Source organism: Hypanus sabinus, chromosome 5 (assembly GCF_030144855.1).
Source record: "Hypanus sabinus isolate sHypSab1 chromosome 5, sHypSab1.hap1, whole genome shotgun sequence".
Lineage (NCBI taxonomy): Eukaryota > Metazoa > Chordata > Chondrichthyes > Myliobatiformes > Dasyatidae > Hypanus > Hypanus sabinus.
Genome location: NC_082710.1, coordinates 165544296 through 165566186, shown reverse-complemented (window position 1 = coordinate 165566186; position 21891 = coordinate 165544296). Strand labels below are relative to the sequence as shown.

Genomic DNA, 21891 nt, shown 5'->3' with positions numbered 1-21891 from the left:
CAAGAGCAAAATCATTAAAGAGAAGTAATGAATTCTACTCATTTATTTTCTTTGTGAGAGCAGCCTTTACCTAAATTAAGTGTGGAGATGGATAGAGATATTACCCATCTTAGAATCAAGAGGTTCATTGTCTGACACGTTTTGTGGAAGTTGTTGTGGCAGCAGGACAGTGAAAAAAATATCTTCATGATAAAAAATAAATGGTGCAAAAGAGGATTAGTGAGGTGGTGTTCATGAGTTCATGAAATGAGTCAGAAATCTGATTTCAGAGGGAAGAAACAGTTCCTAAAACATTGAGCATCACCTCTGACAAGCTGGTAATGACAATAGTGCTGATTGACGTTAATGGAGGAAGCTCTATGATATTAGTTCATTTTTTTCTCTTATTTGCAGTACGATCTCAGCACTTCCTGAGCCCTTGGTTGCTATTTTCACAGGTGTTAAATGCCCTCAGTCTTAAGGCTCTTTAATGAGTCAACCTGTTGCCAGGGAAGCGATCACCCCTCCTGTTAGACTGTTTAAGGTAACTTATTTTATGTCAGAGGTTTTCCTTCCACCCTCTTCATCCTCACTCTTCCCTCTCTGTAACTGACACAAAGCAGGATCTTCATCTGCAACAACATTAACTCTGTTTCCCTTCCCACAGATGCTGCTGTTGGAGCTGGAGGTTATCTGGTCCAGAAGGTTCTTTGGAAGTTAAGACCAAGTGCAATCTTATGGCTACAGCTGGTTTATTAGTAGCCACTGGCTACTTAAAACCTCAAATCCCCCTTAGTGATTTTGAACACTTCTATCATGTCTCTTCTCATTCTACATCTACTTAGGCTGAAACAAATTCAATTCTTTCAATCTTTTTTCATAGTTCATACCCTGCAGACCTGGAAAGAGTCTAGTCACCCTACTGTGAACTCTTTGCTGTGCCTTCACATCCCTCACAAAACATGGAGACCAAAATTGTACACAGTACTCAACGTGTGGCCTCACAAGTGCATTATACCCCTTAAATCTCTGGTCTTGAACTCCACTGAACTCATTTTATAGCCCAGTATTCTATTAGCTTTCCTAGTTGTTTCTGTGCATCATCTAGATTTTGATAGTGATGAGTCCACCAGGACCCCAAGTCCTTCTCATACAGAATCCTTCTTATTTTGATTCTGATTCTGATACAGTGCACTTTCTAACAAGACCTTCATTTTATATTTATAGCTAATATTTCTACTTCATATATGTAATAAACTACATTCACTTACATTAAATTTCATCTGCATTTATCTATTCACATCTGAATTTTGTTTAGATCTAACTGTATTGATGCTGCTGCCTGAATCGGTCCATTCCCCTAATTTTATGCCATCTGCAAACTTTACTAGTTTATTTGTTAAGTGCTTCTCCAAATCATTAATGTAAATTAGAAACAGCAGTGTCCCCAAAGCTGATCCCTGTGGAACCCTAGTTTTAACACCTTCCAGGTGTGAAAATGATCCTCTCACCATTTCCCTGCCACCCCCCCCCCCCACCATTTCCAAGTTTAATCAGTCCTTAACTAACTGAAGCATACACCTGCCCAGTACATTAGTGCCCCTCTGGTTCAACCTGAGCTGACATTTCTCACATATGAACTATCCAGGGGAGCATTTTTCCATGAATCTGAACATAAGGCAAGACTGACATTGCAGAAGATGAATTATTATACTTTTAAGGGGGAAGAACTACTGAAGTTTAAGTGATTGTATTTATTTAAAATTTTAAAAGTAATCTACTATTTCTACAGCTGTTCCTACTTTGCCGCTGATGTACCAAATAGCTCCTAATGCCTGATGTGTGCTTGGACCTTCTCCAGACTTTCTAGATTTGGTTCCCCGATCAATTTGCTTTCTCTGCTGGTGAACTGTACCACGAAGCAACTTTTGGTTCTGCCTTGTTAGGCCTACAATAACTTCACCACTATCTAATTATCAGCTTGCTTTTTCATCGAAATCATGTTAAGTTCCTCGATAACTGCTAGCGCTAACGAACTGTTTATGCAAGGGTGAAAAATAACAGCCACCCAAAACAAGGAATAGGCATTCCTCTGCAGCCCCTGTGAGGCCACCAAACAAGTTATTTTTAACACTTGACTCCTAGTTCTAAGTTTCCTTATTTGGTGGAAATATCAGATGTGTATCCACACAGTGGAGAATTTTGTGAATTTCAATGAGATCGCCACTCATTCTTCTAAATTCTACAGAATACAGGTTTAGGCTACGCAGACTCACATTATACCACAAACTGCAATTAGCCCAGTGAAATGTCTCTGTATAACAGTGATCTCTACATATCCCTCTGTCACAGTTTGCTGAAATCAGCCCAGTGAAATGTCTCTGTATAACACTGATCTCTACATATCCCTCTGTCACAGTTTGCTGAAATCAGCCCAGTGAAATGTCTCTGTATAACAGTGATCTCTACATATCCCTCTGTCACAGTTTGCTGAAATCAGCCCAGTGAAATGTCTCTGTATAACACTGATCTCTACATATCCCTCTGTCACAGTTTGCTGAAATCAGCCCAGTGAAATGTCTCTGTATAACAGTGATCTCTACATATCCCTCTGTCACAGTTTGCTGAAATCAGCCCAGTGAAATGTCTCTGTATAACAGTGATCTCTACATATCCCTCTGTCACAGTTTGGTCTGAGAAAGATCAATTTACGATCTGTTTCCTATGCATTATTCAGTTGCCAGCTGCATCAATGTATTACCCTCATTTGCATGTATTCACACATTTTAAATTCTAGCAATTTTTCTGCCATTAATGTTAAGCAAGTCTGTCAGAAGATCTCTGCTTCATTTCTCCCTACTTTTCTAAAACGTGGTTTGCATTCATTAGGATTCCACTCTGCAGAGCACTCCGGAGTCTATAGAATTTTGGAAGACGGTAAGACAACATTTCTTCACTCAACCACAGCCTGATTTAAAACTCTGTGGTGTAGATTCTCAGACCCCTATCACCAGCTTCCCCATTCTTGTGTTTTTCCCCAATACTTAATTTTGTTTCTCTTTCCCACAAGGGAAATTCCCTAGTACTTCTGACAGCTGATGGTTGCTGCCATTTCCCTGTACACATTATAGATTTTCCACTCTGCCTGGGCGCAAAAAAAAAATACTGCCTGCTCTATTTTTCCTGTAGGCGAGAGTAGAAATCAGAAGAAAACTCAGTATGGGCCTCAGTATTTAAAGCTAAAATTAACGATGTGGTTGTCAAACATTTCTGTAGTGCTGTTCTGTTTTTATCCAGTGCTACGTGACAAAAGATTAATTTATGTTGGAAGGTTTTACATTTGCAAGTGTTTTGTTAATGTCAAATCATACCAAACCTGAAATTTAATAGGGCCTTCCTTTCATGATTTTCCTTTCTAAACCCAATGTGATATTTGAAGTACTTGACAGGAATCTTAGACTGTTCTCTGAGAATCTCCTTCAGTGAACCTGAAACAAATGACTACCAGCAAAGCTTAATCTCTAATGTGGTTTTTACCAAACATCACCCACCAACCCCTGTCTCATGCCTTTTCATGCTGTCTACCCTGTCCACTCTCAGTCCTAATGCAGAGTCTTGTTCCAGAGCTTTGACAATCTCTTTGCCTCCCTCTCCCCCACTCCACCCTTACAATCAGATGCTCCTTGAACTGCTGACAACAGTTCCTGCAACGTTTCTTTTTGCTGGTAGTAGCTCCACTGCTTCTTCACCATTCCAATGCATTACTCCTTCAAGGCACTCTGCAATTTCTAGGTCAGTGTTGTCACTGGGCCCTTTCTAAGTCACACCATCGAGCACCTTTGTTTAAAACCACACCAGTTCCAAATACTTTGTTAACAAAATGAGAATACATTTATGTTGGAAAGGAGCAAACATATCACCATCACACAGGGCAATGCATCAGTAAAAAAAAAGTTAATTAAATAAAATACAAAATGTCATGGCTGAATGATAACTGTAACAAACGGGAAATGGTGAAAATACATTGTGGTTGACAGCTCCTGCACGCTTCTACCTGAGTACACACGTGTAGAGGCAGTGGTTTACTTCAAAATCCTCAAGCCCCTCTGCTAAAGGTCATATCTGATCACGCTTTGGCTTAGCTCAAATTTCCTGCGTAACCCTTGACTAACTGTAGACTAACAATCTGGACTTTGCAGCCTTGCAATACACAAAGATTCAGCCTCCATAAAGATCAAATGTTTACAATCCCCTGAGAAGAAACTCCATTTCATTGCCACCTTAAACTGTGATATTTCTTCAAACTAGATTCACCATAAAGAGAAACATTATCTCAGCTTTGATCTTGTCAGATTTATGCAGAATCTTAATCATCAGTACAGTCAGGAGTTTAATCGTATAACCTCCGATCAGGTTAGATTCAACCTACTCAACGTTCCCTTATAAGGTAATCCTTTGATCCCATGAATGAACTGAGTCAGTCTTCCCTGATCTTCCTTCAATGAAAGCTGTCAATCCATCACACTTCTTCGTAACTCATCTGCGAGGTATAAACCATGCCTCCACCATAGAACTCATCACCTTGCTGTGTATTTCCAACATTTCTCACTTAGATTTGTCCAGTTTCTCCCAGTCCTTCTAAATTAGATTGTCCTTGCAAACCCGTTCCAATGCCTGGTCTGCTCTCCAAGTGTGCAAGCCAGTTGTGACAGCTGCAGGCAGTGCAGGAAGTGGCTGAGCATAAAAATTGCTGGGATTAAAGCAAACTTCAATGCCATGTTTATGTTTCATGTGGTGGATGATCAACGTTCAGCGTTGAACTTCTCTTCCATGTTCGTTGCTGCCAAGGATGTGTTCACGTCAGGATTGTATTTTATCTCATCGTATATCGTTGTGAGCTGTGCCTTTGGATTTTGCTGTCCTTCGTTGGCATCCAGTTGATGTAAATGTCTCTGTGGCTTGAAAGAAAGTAACTTCAATGACCATGTGTTCAGATTGTGTGATTATCTGAGTCACCCCTGAAACACATACTCCAAGGATATAATGCAGAAGATCTTTTTAAAGGGAATGGAATACAAGATAGTTACAGATTTCAGTTCTGGAAGATCAAGGATTTGAAAAGATTTGTATATATTTTAAAGTAGATGGTGAAACAGAGGTTTTGTGTTATAAAGTAATGTCAAAAGTGTCTTCTTATTGTTAGAGACCTTTGTACTATGGGACATGCAAGGAACAGGCTGCAGATCTCTGCTTTTTATGATAATCTCCATCCATCTAGCTCTGAAGAGGGAGCACTTTTGCAGTAATGTGGAGGTTTTACCCATGGAAGAAGCTTAATTCTATAAGACATAGAGGAGGGCTACAGAGGGCCTTTCACAATGCCTGGTGAGATAATGTAGTAGTATCTCTGCATGGAGTCTCATCCTGGGGTTTTGTGTTGTAAGTAAGGAGACAAATTACTAAAATATCTGTATTATAGAAGGAAATCTGTACTGTCAGGGTAATCCTGATGAAGAACATAGAAATTTACAGCACATTACAGGCCCTACAGCCCACATTGTGCCAACCATGTAACCTACTCTAGAAACTGACCATAATTTCCATAATGCATCGCCCTCTATCTTTCTAAGCTCCATGTACATACCCAAGACCCTATTGAGTCTGCCCCTTCAACACCATCGCCGGCAGTGCATTCCACACACCCACCACTCTCTGTGTGGAAACCTTACCCCTGACTTCCCATCACTATCTATTTTCATGCACCTTAAAACTATGCCTCCCAGTGTTAGCCATTTTAGCCCTGGGAAAAAAGCCCCTGACTATCCACATGACCAATGTTCTTCATCATCTTATACACCTCTGTCAGGTCACCCCTCATCCTCCGTCGATCCAAGGAGAAAAGGCTGAGTTCACTCAACCTATTCTCATAAGGCATGCTCCCCAATCCGGGCAACATCCTTGTAAATCTCCTCTCCACTCTCTCTATAGTATCCACATCCTTCCTGTAGTGAGGTGACTAGAACTGAGCAGTACTCCAAGTGGGTCTGCCCAAGATCATATAGCTGCAACATTACCTCATGGCGCTTTAACCCAGTATCATGGTTTATGAATGCCCACACCCCATACGCCTTCTTAACAACACTGTCAACCTATGCAGCAGCTTTGAATGTCCTATGGACACAGACCACAAGATCCCTCAGATCCTCTACACTGGCAAAAGTGCAGAGTACGAACCATCTACAACCACCCTTTGCCTACAGTGGGCAAGACAGTTCTGGATCCACAAATCAAGGTCTCCTTGGATCCCATGCCCCCTTACTTTCTGAAGTAACTTTGAATGGGGAACCTTATCAAATGTTTACCGAAATCCATATGTACTACATCCAGGACTCTACCTTCATCAGTGTGTTTTGTTACATCCTGAAGGAATTCAATCAGACTCATAAGGCATGGCCTGCCCTTGTCAAAGCCATGCAGACTGTCCCTAATCAGATTATATCTCTCCAAATGCTCATAAATCCTGCCGCTCAGAATCTTCTCCAACACTTGTCCACCACTGAAGACAGACTCACTGGTCTATAATTTCCTGGATTATCTCTACTCCATTTCTTCAACATTTGCAAACCTCCAATCTTCTGGTCCTCCTCCTGTCCCTGTTGATGATGCAAAGCTCATTCCAAGATGCTCAGCAATCTCCTCCCTCACTTCCCACAGTAGCCTGGATTATATCTCATCCAGCCCCATTGACTTATCTAACTTAATGCTTTTCAAAACCTCCAGCACATCCTCTTTCTTAATATCCATATGTTCAAGCTTTTCAGTCTGCAGTAAGCTATCCCCACAACTGCCAAGGTCTTTTTCCCTGCTGAATACTGAAGCAAAGTTTTCATTAAGTACCTCCGCTACCTCCTTCGACTTCATGCGCATTTCCACTATTACACTTGATTGGTCCTATTCTCACACGGCTCATCCTCTTGCTCTTCACATACTTGTAGAATGCCTTGGGGTTTTCCTTAATCCTGCTCACCAAGGCCTTCTCTCAGCCCCTTCTGGCTCTCCTAATTCCATTCTTAAGCTCCTTCCCATGGACCTTGTAATTTTCTAGAGCTCTAACACTTAGTTTCTTGATTCTTTTGTAAGCTTTTCTTAAGTAGACTTTCTACATCCTTTGTTCATGATTCCTTAATCCTGCCATCCTTTCCCTGCCTGAATGGAACATACCAAATGCAGAAATCCATGCAAATGTTCCCTGAACCTTTTCCACATTTCTGCAATGCATTTCCCTGAGAACATCTGCTCCCAATATATGCTCCCAAGTTCCTGCCGAATAGCATCATATTTCCCCCTACCCCAATGAAATGTTTTCCTAAATTGTCTGCTCCTGTCCAGCTCTAGTGCTTTGGTGAAGGAGATATTGTGATCACAATCTCCAAAATGCTCTCCCACTGAGCAATCTGACACCTGACCAGGTTCATTTCCCAATACTGTATCAGATCAAGTTCAGCCTCTCCTCTCGTTGGCTTATTGACATATCGTGTCAGAAAACCTTCCTGAACACACCTAACAAACTTGCGCTAAGGAGATGCCAATCAATATTAGGAAAGTTAAAATCTCCCATCACAATAACACTATTATTATTGCACTGTTCCAGAATCTGCCTCCGTATCTGCTCCCCAACATCACTGTTACTATTGGTGGGTCTGTAAAAAAACACTGAGTATTGCCCCCTTTTCTGTTTCTGACTTCCACCCACAATGACTCAGTAGACTATCCCTAATTAGCAATGCCATGCCCCTACCTCTTTTGCCTCCCTCTCCATTCTATTTGACTTTACATTTAGAAGGATTGGTCACCACCACAGCATTTGACTGAGGAAAATTGCTAACAAAATTGCAAAATACCAACTGAGTCAGTGGATGTAACCATGAGGGTTATCAGCTTATCAGGACTGTTTTAAATATGTGGTTGGTAACTAGCACTGACTGCTCTCTCACTCTGCAGGTTCTTGTTCCAATTGTACTTGTTTTCTGATCACTGGTTGGTATTTTTGTTCAGACCCATGGTGTAGGACCACAGTGACAGGTTAGTGCTGCAGTTTCTGCAGTCAGCATGCAAACCACATTGAGCTGCATAATCTCTACATTGCCTCATCAATGGGACAAATTTTGTTGGGGTGATTTTTAAAAAATATTATATTTCTGTTTCCCCATGGACTTTCCCCTTCTCAACTGTAATTTCTCTTAGTTGTATAATCCTCTAAAGACCTTCACCTCACCTCTGGAATACTCACAATTTAATCACACCACACTGCTGCAGCCTGTCAGGTGTTAAATCCTGAAAGAATGGAATCCTTTGCTAATCCTATTGTATTTTTCTGCCCTTTGTGAAACTAACTTCTGGCTGTCTGCCTACTGGTTTTGTTAACCAGCACAGTGCCAGTCTTAGATCATTAACCTGGTGAAGTTCCCATGAATTTTATTTAACTACATTAAAGGCAATGCATAAATTCAAGGAAATTGTTAGAAGAGGAACCTTGTGGTTAGCAATAAATGTAATACGAGGGTGTGAGAGAAAACACACAAGAGCAAAGATTACATGCAAACTTGATAAATTGGAAAAAAAATCCAGAGAGAAATGCATGAGATAGTGGCAGATGATAAACAGTGGATGTGAGATCAAGAAAGAAAGCTATAATTATATGCTGGAGTCTCATGGGATCGATGGGCCCAGAACCAAAGTATAAGACTGTTTTTGTATCCTATCTAATATGAATTTCAGGCTATATTGAAATCACCAGAGGAGACTGTTCATGTGCTAAGAATGAAACAACCCTTGACTGGCCTCATCTCTCAAAAAAAGCAGCTCAGCCGATCCCATGACTGGTTTCTGGCCTCATTGTAATTTTGTTTTCATTCCTTTTTCTGGATCTGGCTATCTCTGAGAACAGCAACGTTTGTTACCCATCCCTAATAGTCCTTAAGAAAGTGAAAGTACGCATAAACACAAGAAATTCTGGAAAGATGCTGGAAACCCAAAGAAGCAAGCAAAATGCTGGAGGAACTCAACAGGTCAAGCAGCATCTATGGAGGGAAATAAACAGTCAATGTTTTGGGCTGAGACCCTTCTTCAGTAACCGGAAAGGAAGGGGGACGATGCCAGAATAAAAAAGTAGGGGGGAGGGGAAGGAGGATAGGAGGATAGCGAGAAGGTGTTAGTTGAAGCCAACTTGTTAGGAAAGGGAAAGGGCTGGAAAGGAAGGAATCTTCTGGGAGAGGAGAGTGGACCCTAGGAAGGAGGAGGGGAGCCAGGGGTAGGTGATAGGCCAGAGTAGGGAATAGAAGAAGGGGGGAGACAGAGGAAAAAATTTACTGGAAGGAGAAATTGATATGTCATTATGTTGGAGGCTACCCAGACAGAATACAAGGTGTTATTACGACTAATAATAATAATAATGATTACTTAACTGATCCCGAGTGGGAAATTCTTTCATTACAGCAGCAACATTTAAAAATACACTTAGCAGTGAGCAGACTTGACTAATAATAAATTACAGAATATTAGCATACACAATAATAATTTACCTATGTGCAATTATAACGTATGAAATAATAAAACAGACTATTGTACTATGATGTGTGTTCTCCTGTTGCACAGAGATGAACTATTGTAAAAGCTTATTGCATCGGTTAGGAAAGATTTTCTTTAGTGGTCCTTGTGACGGCGGAGCTGAATGCGCCTGTTCAAAAGGATGCTCTGCTGCTTATTCAGTAGGTCATGGAGAGGATGGCCATAATGAATAAGAGTTTGTTTAGTGACCTCTCTACCACTAACTCAATATTTGGTACCGAATAAAGTGGGTACTGAGTTTTTATCTGTCTGTTTACCTTTGGTGAGTCTAACCCCTGTAATACGTTACCCAGCAGTCCTCCAAATAGACTCTAGCACTGTAAAGCAGCTCTGCACCACCTCAAGGACATTTAAGGATAGGGAGTAATTGCTGGCCTTTCCAGTAAACACCACATTTCACAATCAAGGAACAAGGAATATTGTGGCAGGTGGGTGCACTGTTACTTCCAGATGTTCTGTGAGATCCCTCAGGAAAGTAACTAATGGATATAGCTGCCCTGTCCAGTTCTGCAGACACGGAGGATATTGTTCATCAGTGGTGTTGATGAAAAGGAAGGAGCCATACCCGTTTGCAAATTAGTGAAGGCGGGGTTGGGAAAAAATTGAAAATTTTGATGGCGGCTTGAGATTTGGCAGCACATGAAAAAGGGAGGAGGCAGAAACCCTCACCACATCTGATGTGCTATATCCTACAATGTTGCAGACAGAGCTGGAGAGGAATTAGTACTGGTAGCCCTGTTTGAATGTTGTGAATACAATGGGCTGACTGAGATGTACTGTAATATTTTATGACATAATCAAATAGCAATTCACTTGTGCAAAGCAAGAAGCCTTTGTCAAATGGAACCTTCCCACACCATCAGATTGAAGATGAGCATTCAAGCAGAGATGGAGGGAAACTGATCGGAGTGTGAACAACTTTGCTTTTGTTGAAAGTATCACTGGTTATTTGTTATTGAAACAGAGGAAAGTGGAGAGAGTAAACCCAACAGAATTTTGCAGCTTGTACTGACCTGGTCCCTGGCAATGTTTGCTCTCCTGATCACAGCATACAGCACTGATTCACTTCTCCTTTCAGTGTTAGCGGCTTTAAATAAAAAACAATTGCTGTTGGAACCATGTCTGGATGCTCCTTCTGTTTTGATTTCAGAAAATATTTTCTCTAAATATCTTTCCCCTTAAAGGTTACCTGCGCTCAGTCCTTCCACCAGCCATAACTTCTCCATTCAAACCTGACTGACTACACAACCACAAACCAAAAGAGAAGTCTGACCTTATCCTTAATGGACACACTGTGAGTATTCCTTTTCACTGACCCACCCAGCTGCCATCCAGTCCCGTTTATAAACTTTCACTAGGGATGAGGTTTCCAGTTATTTCACATTGATATCAAAGCTGTACAGTAGACTTTGGTCGAGAGAAAATCACAAACTTGTCCTCAGATGAAAAACAAACTATGGTGGTGTTCCATTCTTCACAGTAAACTGAATTGGGAGTCCTCTTCATTGCCAAAACAATTTAAGAAAATATCTGTGCCCAGTCTAGGTGAATTGATATTTACATCATGATATTGAACCCCTGAATTTTCCCACTTGTTGATTATCTCCAGTTTCCACAACACAAAGAACTGATTTGATCAGTTCTAAAAGCCATATTCTGTTCATGTCACCAATGTAGTAGAATGTAAGAGGACAAGAAGAAATATGAAGGAATTTCTCAAATGGGTAAAGAATAATTTCAGTGACAATATGCCCAGCCTTAGATTTGTACAGTTCTGCCTAAGATGCCACGAGGGAATAGACCAGAGGTTAGACTGGTTTAACCAGTCTTTGGGAAATGTCCCCAAAGCTTGGCTGTCCCCCACTTCCTTTATCCTTTCCTTCAGACACATTCAAATCTGGTGATGTCATAAGGGGGGGGGGCATTGAGAGCGGACCCAAATGCAAGACACAGACACTGAACTACCAGGAACAGGACTAGGCGTGAGAAGGAAGCTAGGGAAGTGAAGAAGAAAGGACACTGCACATGACATAGGCCCTGGATGAGACAAGGATTCCAGGCTTGGTCTAGGACTTGATGATGATAGCGGAACCAGGACATGGAACTGGGAACTAGGAGTCTGGGCTTGGACCGAGCCAGAGAATGGAAAAGAGCCAGGACCCCTCCTTGGATGCAGGATTGAGGGCCGGGACTCATTACACAGAACACTGAACACAACGAGACAGTTCCCAACACTAGGTAGCGGCAAAATGGCTGGACCTACCTAGCGAAGGTGTGGACACAGACAGACGGTTCCAAACAGGGTGAGGCTCCAGACGGAGGCGAGGCAAGGCTCTAGGCAGAGTTGAGCTGAGATGAGGCAAAGTGAAGGGATACAGACAGAGGGTTTGGACAGGACAATCCAGCAGCCACAGGCTGAATCCTGAAGCTATTTATGAGGCCAGCCCAAACAAGAATCAGCTGCCTCAGCGGAAACTGGGGAAACCTGGAAATAGGAACATGGACCAGACTGTGAACTGGAATGCAGATTTCACAGACTGGATCATGACAAGTGAAGCTGCTGAATTACAGACACAATGGGGCACGAGCAGGAATCCAAGCATTCCTTCCATTCTACCTGTCTCACTGGTTCTTCAGACTGTCTAAGTCATAAACATTTTAATTACCTTTAATCTCCATTGAAAGATTCTGAGAATGGTTTCTTTGTGTCCTCAGCACATCCTAAAGTAATGATTGCATATAGTACTCACTTTGTTACCTCAACCTCCTCCCTCAGTGCACAACATTCAAGAAATATTTGCAGTTAATAAAGAAACTCATGTGATACAGTTAAGAAGTTATATTGTCTGTGATCTGGTTTAAATGGGATGCAGGTATATGAACATCAGTTAAACCTTTAACAGCAGATTGTATTACATGGCCCTTCGGAGCAAGAGGCATCACTGTTCTGCAACATACTGCTGTTAGGAGTGAGATACCTTCGATCCTTTCAACTCAGATCTTGCTGTTGGGATCCAAGTTTCCATTTGTGGCTCGGATTTTGGCCTTGCACATTCTTAGATCCCTTAAGATCTCCCAGGCATTGTTCCTTTATCTGCCGCACAACTAAGAGGAAACTGGTGTCTGTTGTGGTGTTGCTGATGGAGAGATGTTTGAGATTTGTAGCTCGGGGAGAGGCTGTCTGGTCAGGTTGGTATCTCCAGTCAGGTGGAGACAGAGAGCTCGTCCAATGTTGCAGGTTGGAACCATGGCAACAAAGGGTGTGTGGTGCAAGGCCTGTTGAAGGGCCTGAATGAGAACAACTGAAATGGGACCCGCCGTGTTGGAATTTATGCAGGAAGTTACCCTTTAAGAGGTTCAGAAGAAGGACTGATAGGCACTGCAAAGGCTATCTTCTGCTGTGACGGATATATGATGCTCACCATTCTGAAGTGAAGGAAAATCCCATTGATTGTGTGGGTTGAGTACCACTGTACCTCCCAGGGATGTTCTATAGCAAGCCACAAAAGGAACCAGAGCAAGTGCCATGCAGTTTGGAAAGCACTGCATTTTATTGTTGCCAAATTTCATGATACACACTGAACACAGATTGGAACGTGGGCAGTTTTCCCCGCAGCTCATGGACTTCCTTTGAATTCCTGCTCAGGAAGTGGTATGGTCTCACTCCAGTAATGATTGTCAGGTGGCAATGGCTGGTTTAGTGAAACAATACCTGATCGGAAGTCAAGCCAGGAATCCCACTAACAAAGACTGACTTCAGCCCAACTATTGTGAAGGGATATTACCAAGGACTACACTGTGTAATTTAATAAGAATATTCAAGAGTACCTGCCTTCATTGAACTTGGGATCTTCTTTCTTCTTCAAACACATCACGAAAGCGATAGCCATGATGGAAAGTATTAGAACAGCAGCAGTAATTAAACCAATGTGGAGTGGCCTCATTGGCTTTTGACCTGAAAAGGGATGAATATTCATCTGTGATTTTCTCAACATTAGTACACAGGGAAATTGGCTTAAACAGGAAATAGAGCAGAATGGTGAAGCTGAGATCGAGAGGAGAGCTAATACAGATTTGCAATTTGACAACTTGCTTAAGCAGGGTAGATGGACTCTGTCCCCATGAGCAGATACTCCAAGAATCAGAGGTTACAGGGGCAAAGGGTGAAAATGGGGAGGGGTGGCAAATGGGATTGACAAGAGGGTGGCTGTGATCTGCAGCTCACTGTCTGTATGGGTGGTGATTGATACCAGAATCATTCAGAGCTTTCAGGAAAATAATAGAAATAACCTAGCTTTTGAACATTTATCCAACACTGAGAAAGGAGAGGGGAGAATTGGTCTGAGCTGATAATACTACTTGAATTATTAAGCAAAATGACCGACTTCTGTGCAGTAAAGTTTTGTCAGTGAAGAGAAGATGAAAACACATAAAAAGAACAAATACCAGGCCTGAGCATTCTAGAAATTGGTCCTGTCCTAAGAAGAATTATTTCAGAGTAAGAATTATCTAGCCAATTCCTTACTCATCCCACTGATCCATTCAAAATAATCATTAAAGCAGATTAATCCAATGAAATTCTTCCTGAGAAAGAAAATTATACTGTTCAAAGATCACGCGGTTGGTGACATACAATGGAATTATGTTGATTGATTTTTGCCAAGGATTAGACCAAATGGCAGAGGGGCAGAAATAAACAAGAGAAAATCTGCAGAAGCTGGAAATCCAAGCAACAAACACAAAATGCTGGAGGACCTCAGGAAGCCAGGCAGCATCTATGGAAAAGGACTGTCTGCTGAAGGGTGTTGGCCCTCAACATTGACTGCACTCTTTTCCACTGATGCTGCCTGGTCTGCTGAGTTCCTCCAGCATTTTGTGAGGGGCAGAAATAGGCCATTTGGTCCATCCAGTCTGCTCCACCATTCCATCATGGCTTTTTTAAAATGTTTCCCTTTCAACTCCATTCTCCTGCATTCTTGCATGTCCTTTGACTCCCTTACTACTGACCTCCAGTTTAAATATACTCAGTGGCTCAGCGTTTATTACAGATTCACCACCCGCATTCAGCATTCAGCCCATCTCTCTATCACTGCTTCTATTTTTGATCATTTTTCTAACTTAACTTCATTTATTGAAATCTTGGGGAATGATACCAAAGTGTTAATACTAGTAATTAACTTCACATTTTTTCTGCCAAAACCAACACAATCAAAACTAAAATGCTGAATCTGAATTTTAAGCATTGGAAAGTGTCAGTGGATTAATTATAAATATTTTATTTCAACCCAGGATCAAGCCCAGAGTAAAATAAAACCACTAATTTGAAAGCAGAAAGCAGTAAGCAGTTTTAGATAAATGGCTGAACAAGAAGGCTTTCCTGTGAGCGAGCGTGACACATCCTCATTACCAGCTCTTCGAGTCTGAGTGGGTACTGACAAGCCAGTGTAATCAACAACTAATTATTCCCTGAAGAATGCCCAACAGCCCATTCAATGGGAGGTCAAAACATGCTGGCCTTTTCCGTGACATAAACATTCAGTGAAGGAACAAAAAACTTCTGCATGTCAGTTGTTTCCTGCAACATACCTGTGCTGACACGTGCATGAAACTGCAGTACACAGAACCCCTACACTGCAGAACGATGCTAGCCTACTGCCAAATCAGGACCACCAATCCCAGCATCCCCACTCCTTGTTATTCCACACAGCCCAAGAAAATTATTTTCTCTTTTAGAATCCCAACTTAACTGTTTCCTCCAATCCTATGCATAGCTGGTTAGTATCCATGGCTTGTAGCCATGAAAACATCAGCTAATGGAAAAACATCAAGGATACATCAAGATGTATAAATGATAAGAGTTGACAGCCATTCGGAAATGGCTAATAGAAGAGGGCATAATTATATAGTGATTGGATCAAAGGTTCGATGGTTCCATTTATTTTCAGAGAATGTGTGCAGTATGCAAGCTAAAACTCTTACTCTCTACAGAAAACCTGGAAACAGAAGAAAATTCCCAAAGAATGAACGACAGTAAAAATGTAAGAACCCCAAAGACCCTTGTCTGCTCCGATGCACAAGCAACAGCAAACAGTATTAAACCTCTCCCCACTTTTCCCAGCAGAGAGCATCAGCTCTCCCACAAGCCATCATGCAAGAAACAGCAAAGCCCAAAGAAAGACCATGGTCTACAGTCCATAAAAGACGACTGTTCAATCTCTCTCTCTCTCCCCTCTCATATATCTAGGCAGAGACAGATATCACTCCTTCCACAGTGAGAGGGAGACAAACAGTTGCTGTTTTGATGTTACAGTTTGTAGCACAGTTTTTAATTGTTTCCTCAGCCTCTCACTCACCATCGAAACAGAGAGAGAGAGCGATCACCCAAGGGCAGACACTTCTGACAGTCGCACCTGTTGTCTCAATGTTTTGGTTCCCCATGATGCTTCAGTGTTTGACATTGGTGAGAAAGGTCAACAAGGCCACGCAAGGTCACAACCTGAAGGTGCTTCTTTCCAAGTCGTTCTTGGATTTCCAGCTTCTGCAGATATTGAAAACTCGGCCAATTGGCAAGCTCCAAGAATGGGAACACGCTGCCGTCAAAATCTGACTGACCCGTAAATGTGGCCAGAATGAATAGGACAGCAAAATTTAGACTGGAGCTAAATAGTTCAAACTGCACATTCCTAAAAATCACTGATCTATCTCAGACCTGACCTGATCCATTGTATGGATATTGAGCTTAGAATGGAACGGAAATATATAACTGCCACTATTTGAGAAAGATTTACAGGTGTTGAAGAAGTAATGCACCAACCTTCAGTGACCAGACAGATCTTTCTGAGATCCACACTCGTAGTTGCCTCACTGACAGGGTTCCTCACTGTGCAGTTGTACACTGTGTTGTTATCATTCAGCCTTAAGGACAATTCCAGTCTTCTCCCTCCGTCAGTCAGTACATGTGACTCATCGGCCATGACCTCATCATCTCCTGTCCACCAAGTGTAAACTGGCTCCGAGCCACGCTCCAGTAAACAGTGCAAACTGATGTTACATACCTCATCTAAGTCAACTTGGTTGCTAATTATTATGGGTGTTGATACACGTTCTGTTTATAAGAAAAAGACAAATAAAGATAATGGTTTGTCAACAACAGATATTAGTTATGAGCCTCTCACAAGAACCTTGATATAAGGCCAGGAGAAGCCTGCTCCGCAATACATCAACATTTTTACCCCATCCTATGTTCATTTTATATACAAAATTTCTGTCTACTTCAGTATTGATTGAGGTTAATAATTAAGTCTCCCCAGTTTTCTAGAGTAGACCTACCCCTTAGTCTGACTCTAGCCTTCTCAGGTTGGACAGAAACTCCCCCAAGCATCCACTCTATGAAGATCTATCAGATTTGTTTCATAAGTTTTGGTGAGATTACCTTTCATTCTTCTGAACTTTTAGGAATACAGGTGTACACTACTCAGTCTCTTGTATAGAAACTCATCCATCCTTGGAACTGTACTGCTGACAATTAGTTAAAACTCCCATGTATGTCATGTTGTAAATAAGGAGGTTAAAATGGAATTTGTATGAACAACTTTGTGAGAACTAGGAACATTTCTTTTCCATGTTACCTCTGTTTCATGTGGATGTTCAGTTAGCAAGCTCAATAGACCTGAACCTTTCTCTCCTGTCCTTCACTTTCACATCTCTTCTACACTGTACAATTCTCCTTCCAAACAGTAAGGAGGAGAGGTAAATGCTGCTGATGTCCCCTCTCACCACTGACCAATGTGGTTTCTGGGACAAAAGGATGAGTACGCAGGTGGCAGCAAGTATTTATTTTAAGAGATCATATTCTGAGATGGCTTAGTGTTCCCTCCCAGAAAGGAACCATCCAATTATTTTGCCAGCCGTATGTACAGTAAACAGACGGTGCTTCAGACCGGGTCCTTCACAAAAGCAAGTGTGCATCTGAGCAGAGTTTCAGTATTCCCTCTGACTCGTGTGTCCCACAGGCTTCAGCTCAGACCACAAACATCTCCCCTTTCATCTCTCACTACTCTAAAAATGTCAGACCAGAATATATATTATAATTAAAGTAATATTACCATAAATTTGCAGTTCCACCACCACTTCTTCATGGACATCTGCACTGGTCCTTGGATTTATTTCATACAGACCTTTGTCACTGTCTGTTAGGTTCTGTATTTCCAGGCTATAGTCCTCCGGGTTTAACGTGATCCTCTGTCTGTAACATTTTATTGGATTGTTTGGATATTTCTCACATAATTTAACCTTTTTTTGATTAGTTGAATTCATGTAATCCCAAGTAATGGCTGTAATGCTTTCTCCTGGCACGTGTACTTGTAAAGTGATTGACTGTCCCAGTATCCCATTCACCACACGACGAGTAGCCAGATTCCCATCGGACTCTGCCAGAACTGAAACAGAAGGACAAATCATTAGGGTCATTAGTCCTGGTGTGTTGGTGTCCACATTTCCACAGCATGGCAACTCTAGCAGGGTCCCAAATCTGAGGGGCAAGGGGAAGCAGGCACAAAAGAACACCACCACATGACGCTCTTTTACCTCAGTGGCACACATGGTATCTAATGACCCTGGAGGAAGACAATTAAAACACAAAAGTGGATTTCTGATAGAACAGCTCTGCTCCACGCAAGGCTGTGAATACACAGTGCATTTTTCTTGCTGACATGTGAGACTGCAGTTACTGGTACATAGTGCAACAACAATCTGCTGGAGGAGATCAGCATTTCAAACAGCTTCTATGGGGGGAGGGTCGATTAATGTTTTGGGTTGAAATGATACATCATTACTTACCCTCACAGAAGCTGCTGAGTTCCTCCAGAAGTTTATGTCTTTCTTGCCACAGTTTAATTGCATTGGCACAACATTTATCATTGCTGGCTCTAAAGCCTAGAACTCCCTCCCCAACACCATTGTGCGGGCATCTTTCCCAGAAGGACTAAAACTGTCCTGAAGGCAGCTTACCAGCACTTCTCTCAAAGGCAGTTTGGAATGAGGAGAATGACCTTGACAGCAAAGTACAGGGTGGAGAAGAGAAATGGTGGGAGAAAGATCAGGTCCCATAAACTACAAAAGGCATACTCAGTCATCACTTTATTCAGTACATCTGTCCACCTGCTCATTAATACAGATATCTAATCAGCCAATCATGTGGCAGCAACTCAAATCACAAATGCATGCAGACATGGTCAACGGGTTCAGTTGTTCAGATCAGAATGGGAAAGAGATGTGATCTCAATGACTTTGACAATGGGATGATTGTTGATGCCAAGTGGGGTGGTTTAAGTATCTCAGAAACTGTTGATTTGGTTTTTTCATGCACAACAATCTCGAGAGTTTACAGAGAATGAAGTGCGAAAGAGAAAAAAAACATCCAGTGAGCAAGAGTTCAAGTTCAAATTAAATTTATTATCAAAGTACATGTGTGTCATCACATGCAATCCTGAGATTCATTATCTTGTGGACAGTCATAGTAAATACAAGAAACTCAAAGAGAATCAATCAACAGGATGGATAACAATGTGCAAAAAACTGCAAATGCAAAAAGAAAAAAAAATGAAATAATAATAAATAAATAACAATAAATCTTGAGAACACAAGATTAAGAGTCTTTGAAAGTGAGTCCATAGGTTGTGAGAACGGTTCAATGATGGGGCGAGTGAAGTTATCCCATCTGGTTCAAGAGCCTAATGCTGAGGGCTAATAACTGTCCCTGAACCTGCTGGTGTGAGTCCTGAGGCTCTTGTACCTTCTTCCTGATGGTAACATCAAGAAGAGAGCATGGCCTAGATGGTGGGACTTCTTGAAGATGGATTCTGCTTTCCTGCGATACTGCTCTGTATAGATTTGCTCAATGGTGGGGAGGGTTTTACCTATCATGGACTGGGCTGTATCCAGTACTTTTTGTTGGCATTTCTATTCAAGGACTTTGGTGTCTCCATACCAGACTATGATGCAACCAGCCAATATACTCTCCAATGCACACCTATAGAAGTTCATCAAAGTTTTATTTGACATGCCGTATCTTCAAAATTCTAAAAAAGTAGAGGTGCTGTTGCATTTTCTTCCTAATGGCACTAAGGGCCTAGGGCAGATCCTTTGAAATGATAACATTGGGGAATTTAAAGTTGTTGACCGTCTCCACATCTGACACCATCACAGCTCATGAATCTCTGTTTTCCTCCTCCTGTAGTCAATAATCAACTCCTTGGGCTTTTGATTCCTATATGGATTTGGCACCACTCTTGATTCGGCCCATGATAATGGTGTCATCAGTCAACTTAAATGTGGCGCTGAAGCTGTGCTTAGCCTCACAATCGTAAGTATAAAGTGAGTAGAGCAGGGGCCTAAGTATACAGCCTTATGGTGCACCTGCACTTATAGTTACTGTGGAGGAGATGTTGTTTCCAATGGGAACGGACTGGGGGTACAAGTAAGGAAATCAAGGATCCAGCTGCACACAGGGATATTGAGGCCTAGGTCATGGCGCTTAGTGATTGGTTTCAAAGGGGTGATAGTGTTGATTGCTGGGCAGTAGTCAATGAAGAGCATCCTGTCGTTTGCATCTTCACTGAACAGATGTTCCAAGGTTGAGTGAAGAGACAAAGAAATGGTATCTGTTGTTGACTTGTTATGACAGTAGGAAAATTGGAGTGGATTCAAGTCACTCCTCAGGCAGGAGTTGATATGTTTCATCATCTACCTCACAAAGCATTTCATCACGGTGGATGTAAGTGCTCAGGACAATAGTCATTGAGGCAGATTACCACATTCTTTGGAGGCACTGGGATAATTGAAGTAAGTCGGCAACTGACATCAGCCTCAGAGACTGAGGGAGAAGGTCAAAGCAAGTATAAAATGCATTGAGAAAATGAAACGTGGTTATCACCTATAGTGCTTGTTTTCACTTCGCTGGAGGTGATAGCATTCATGCTCTGCAACAGCTGTCGAGCAACCTTCAGTGACTCACGTCTGGTCCTGAGTTGCCACTTTGCATGTGAGATGGCTTTCTGAAGATCATACCTGGACCTCTTGTATTTTACTTGTTGCCAGACCTGATAATCCGTGACAATCATGGTGTATTTGTTCAGACCCTCTAATGAGCTCTTGGACACAGCGCAGTTAACCAACTCAAAGCAGTCCTGAAGCCGCTACTTGGTCTCCTGTGACCACCTATTTGTTGTCCTTATATGTGGCATCTTACTCTTTTGTCTCTGCTTGTATGCCGGTAGGAGTACAGCCAAGTGATGAGATTTCCTGAAATGCTGTCTAGGGATGGATCGCTAGGCATTCCTAATCATGGTAAGATAGTGGTCAAGTATGTTGGGAACCATTGTGCGGCAGGAAATATGTTGATTATAATTGGGCAGAGATTTCTTCAAGCAAGCCTGCCTGATTGAAGGTCCCAACAATTATTTGAAAGGTGCCAGAGTAGGATGCTTCTTTTTCACTAATCGTTGCACCCAATGCCTCAAGAATTTGCTTAGCATCAGTTTTTGGCTGTAAGTACTGTGGTCAGGATGACAGAGGAGAACTCCGTTGGTCCAGGTTAGGGGATCTGAGCATCTGAAAGAGTTTATCATGGAACACAGACTACCCTGGCCCCCCTCACCTTTTGCCTTCTCTGAATCAGCCTATGTATTGAATCCATGGTGTCCAGAGTGAGCCAAGTCTCCAGGACACAAAAATCCCATGGACCTGCTGGGTCAAGCCACCTATTGCCATCCTGCAAGGCTCATGAGGAGAAATTTCCATGATGATTCATTTCATCAATGGGTAAGCATGACCATTGCAGGGGAGAAGCTCCAGGATCAGTTCCTGAAACCCATCAGGGAGTGGGACAATGAGACTGGTCATTCAAACCTCATCCCAGTCACTGTGCAATCAGTTCTGCCTCTGAAAGCACATGAAGCATTTCTCTCCAAAGCCTGACGTGCAGACATTTCTATATTTGAGAAATACCATAAAATGTTTGCAGCACTGTTTAGCTTTGATATAAAACAATAACTGTTTTTCTTTCCACTAATGCTGTCCAACTCTCTGAGTCTTTCAAGCATTTGCTGGGATCTTTTCCAACTACAGTTTTAAATTTCCATGTGTAATGGCATCTGTTGACTTTAACCACATCAGAATGACAACACAGGAATGACAACATTCTTACTGATGTCTCTCACACACAAACCATGAGTGACTGACCAAATTAGTGAATACTTGGGTACTGTACTGACAATAGCACTTCAT

General features: G+C 41.9%; 1 protein-coding gene across 5 annotated transcripts in view; it reads right to left on the bottom strand.

Annotated features, from left to right (window-relative positions):
* LOC132394544 (SLAM family member 9-like) overlaps positions 1-21891 on the bottom strand; it is a 100177-nt gene that overhangs the window by 30759 nt on the left and 47527 nt on the right. The window contains exons 2-6 of one of the 5 annotated variants that reach the window (XM_059970833.1): positions 17712-18044; positions 16421-16711; positions 13439-13561; positions 10620-10693; positions 4777-4937 (exon numbers count right to left, since the gene is read on the bottom strand). In XM_059970833.1, coding sequence (XP_059826816.1) covers positions 4782-4937; positions 10620-10693; positions 13439-13561; positions 16421-16711; positions 17712-18044 — 977 coding nt within the window. In that variant the 3' untranslated portion in view covers positions 4777-4781. Of the gene's footprint in view, positions 1-4776; positions 4938-10619; positions 10694-13434; positions 13562-16420; positions 16712-17711; positions 18045-21891 lie in introns of those variants that run through there. The other 4 variants (XM_059970834.1, XR_009512361.1, XM_059970835.1 and 1 more) reach the window with 4 other exon arrangements.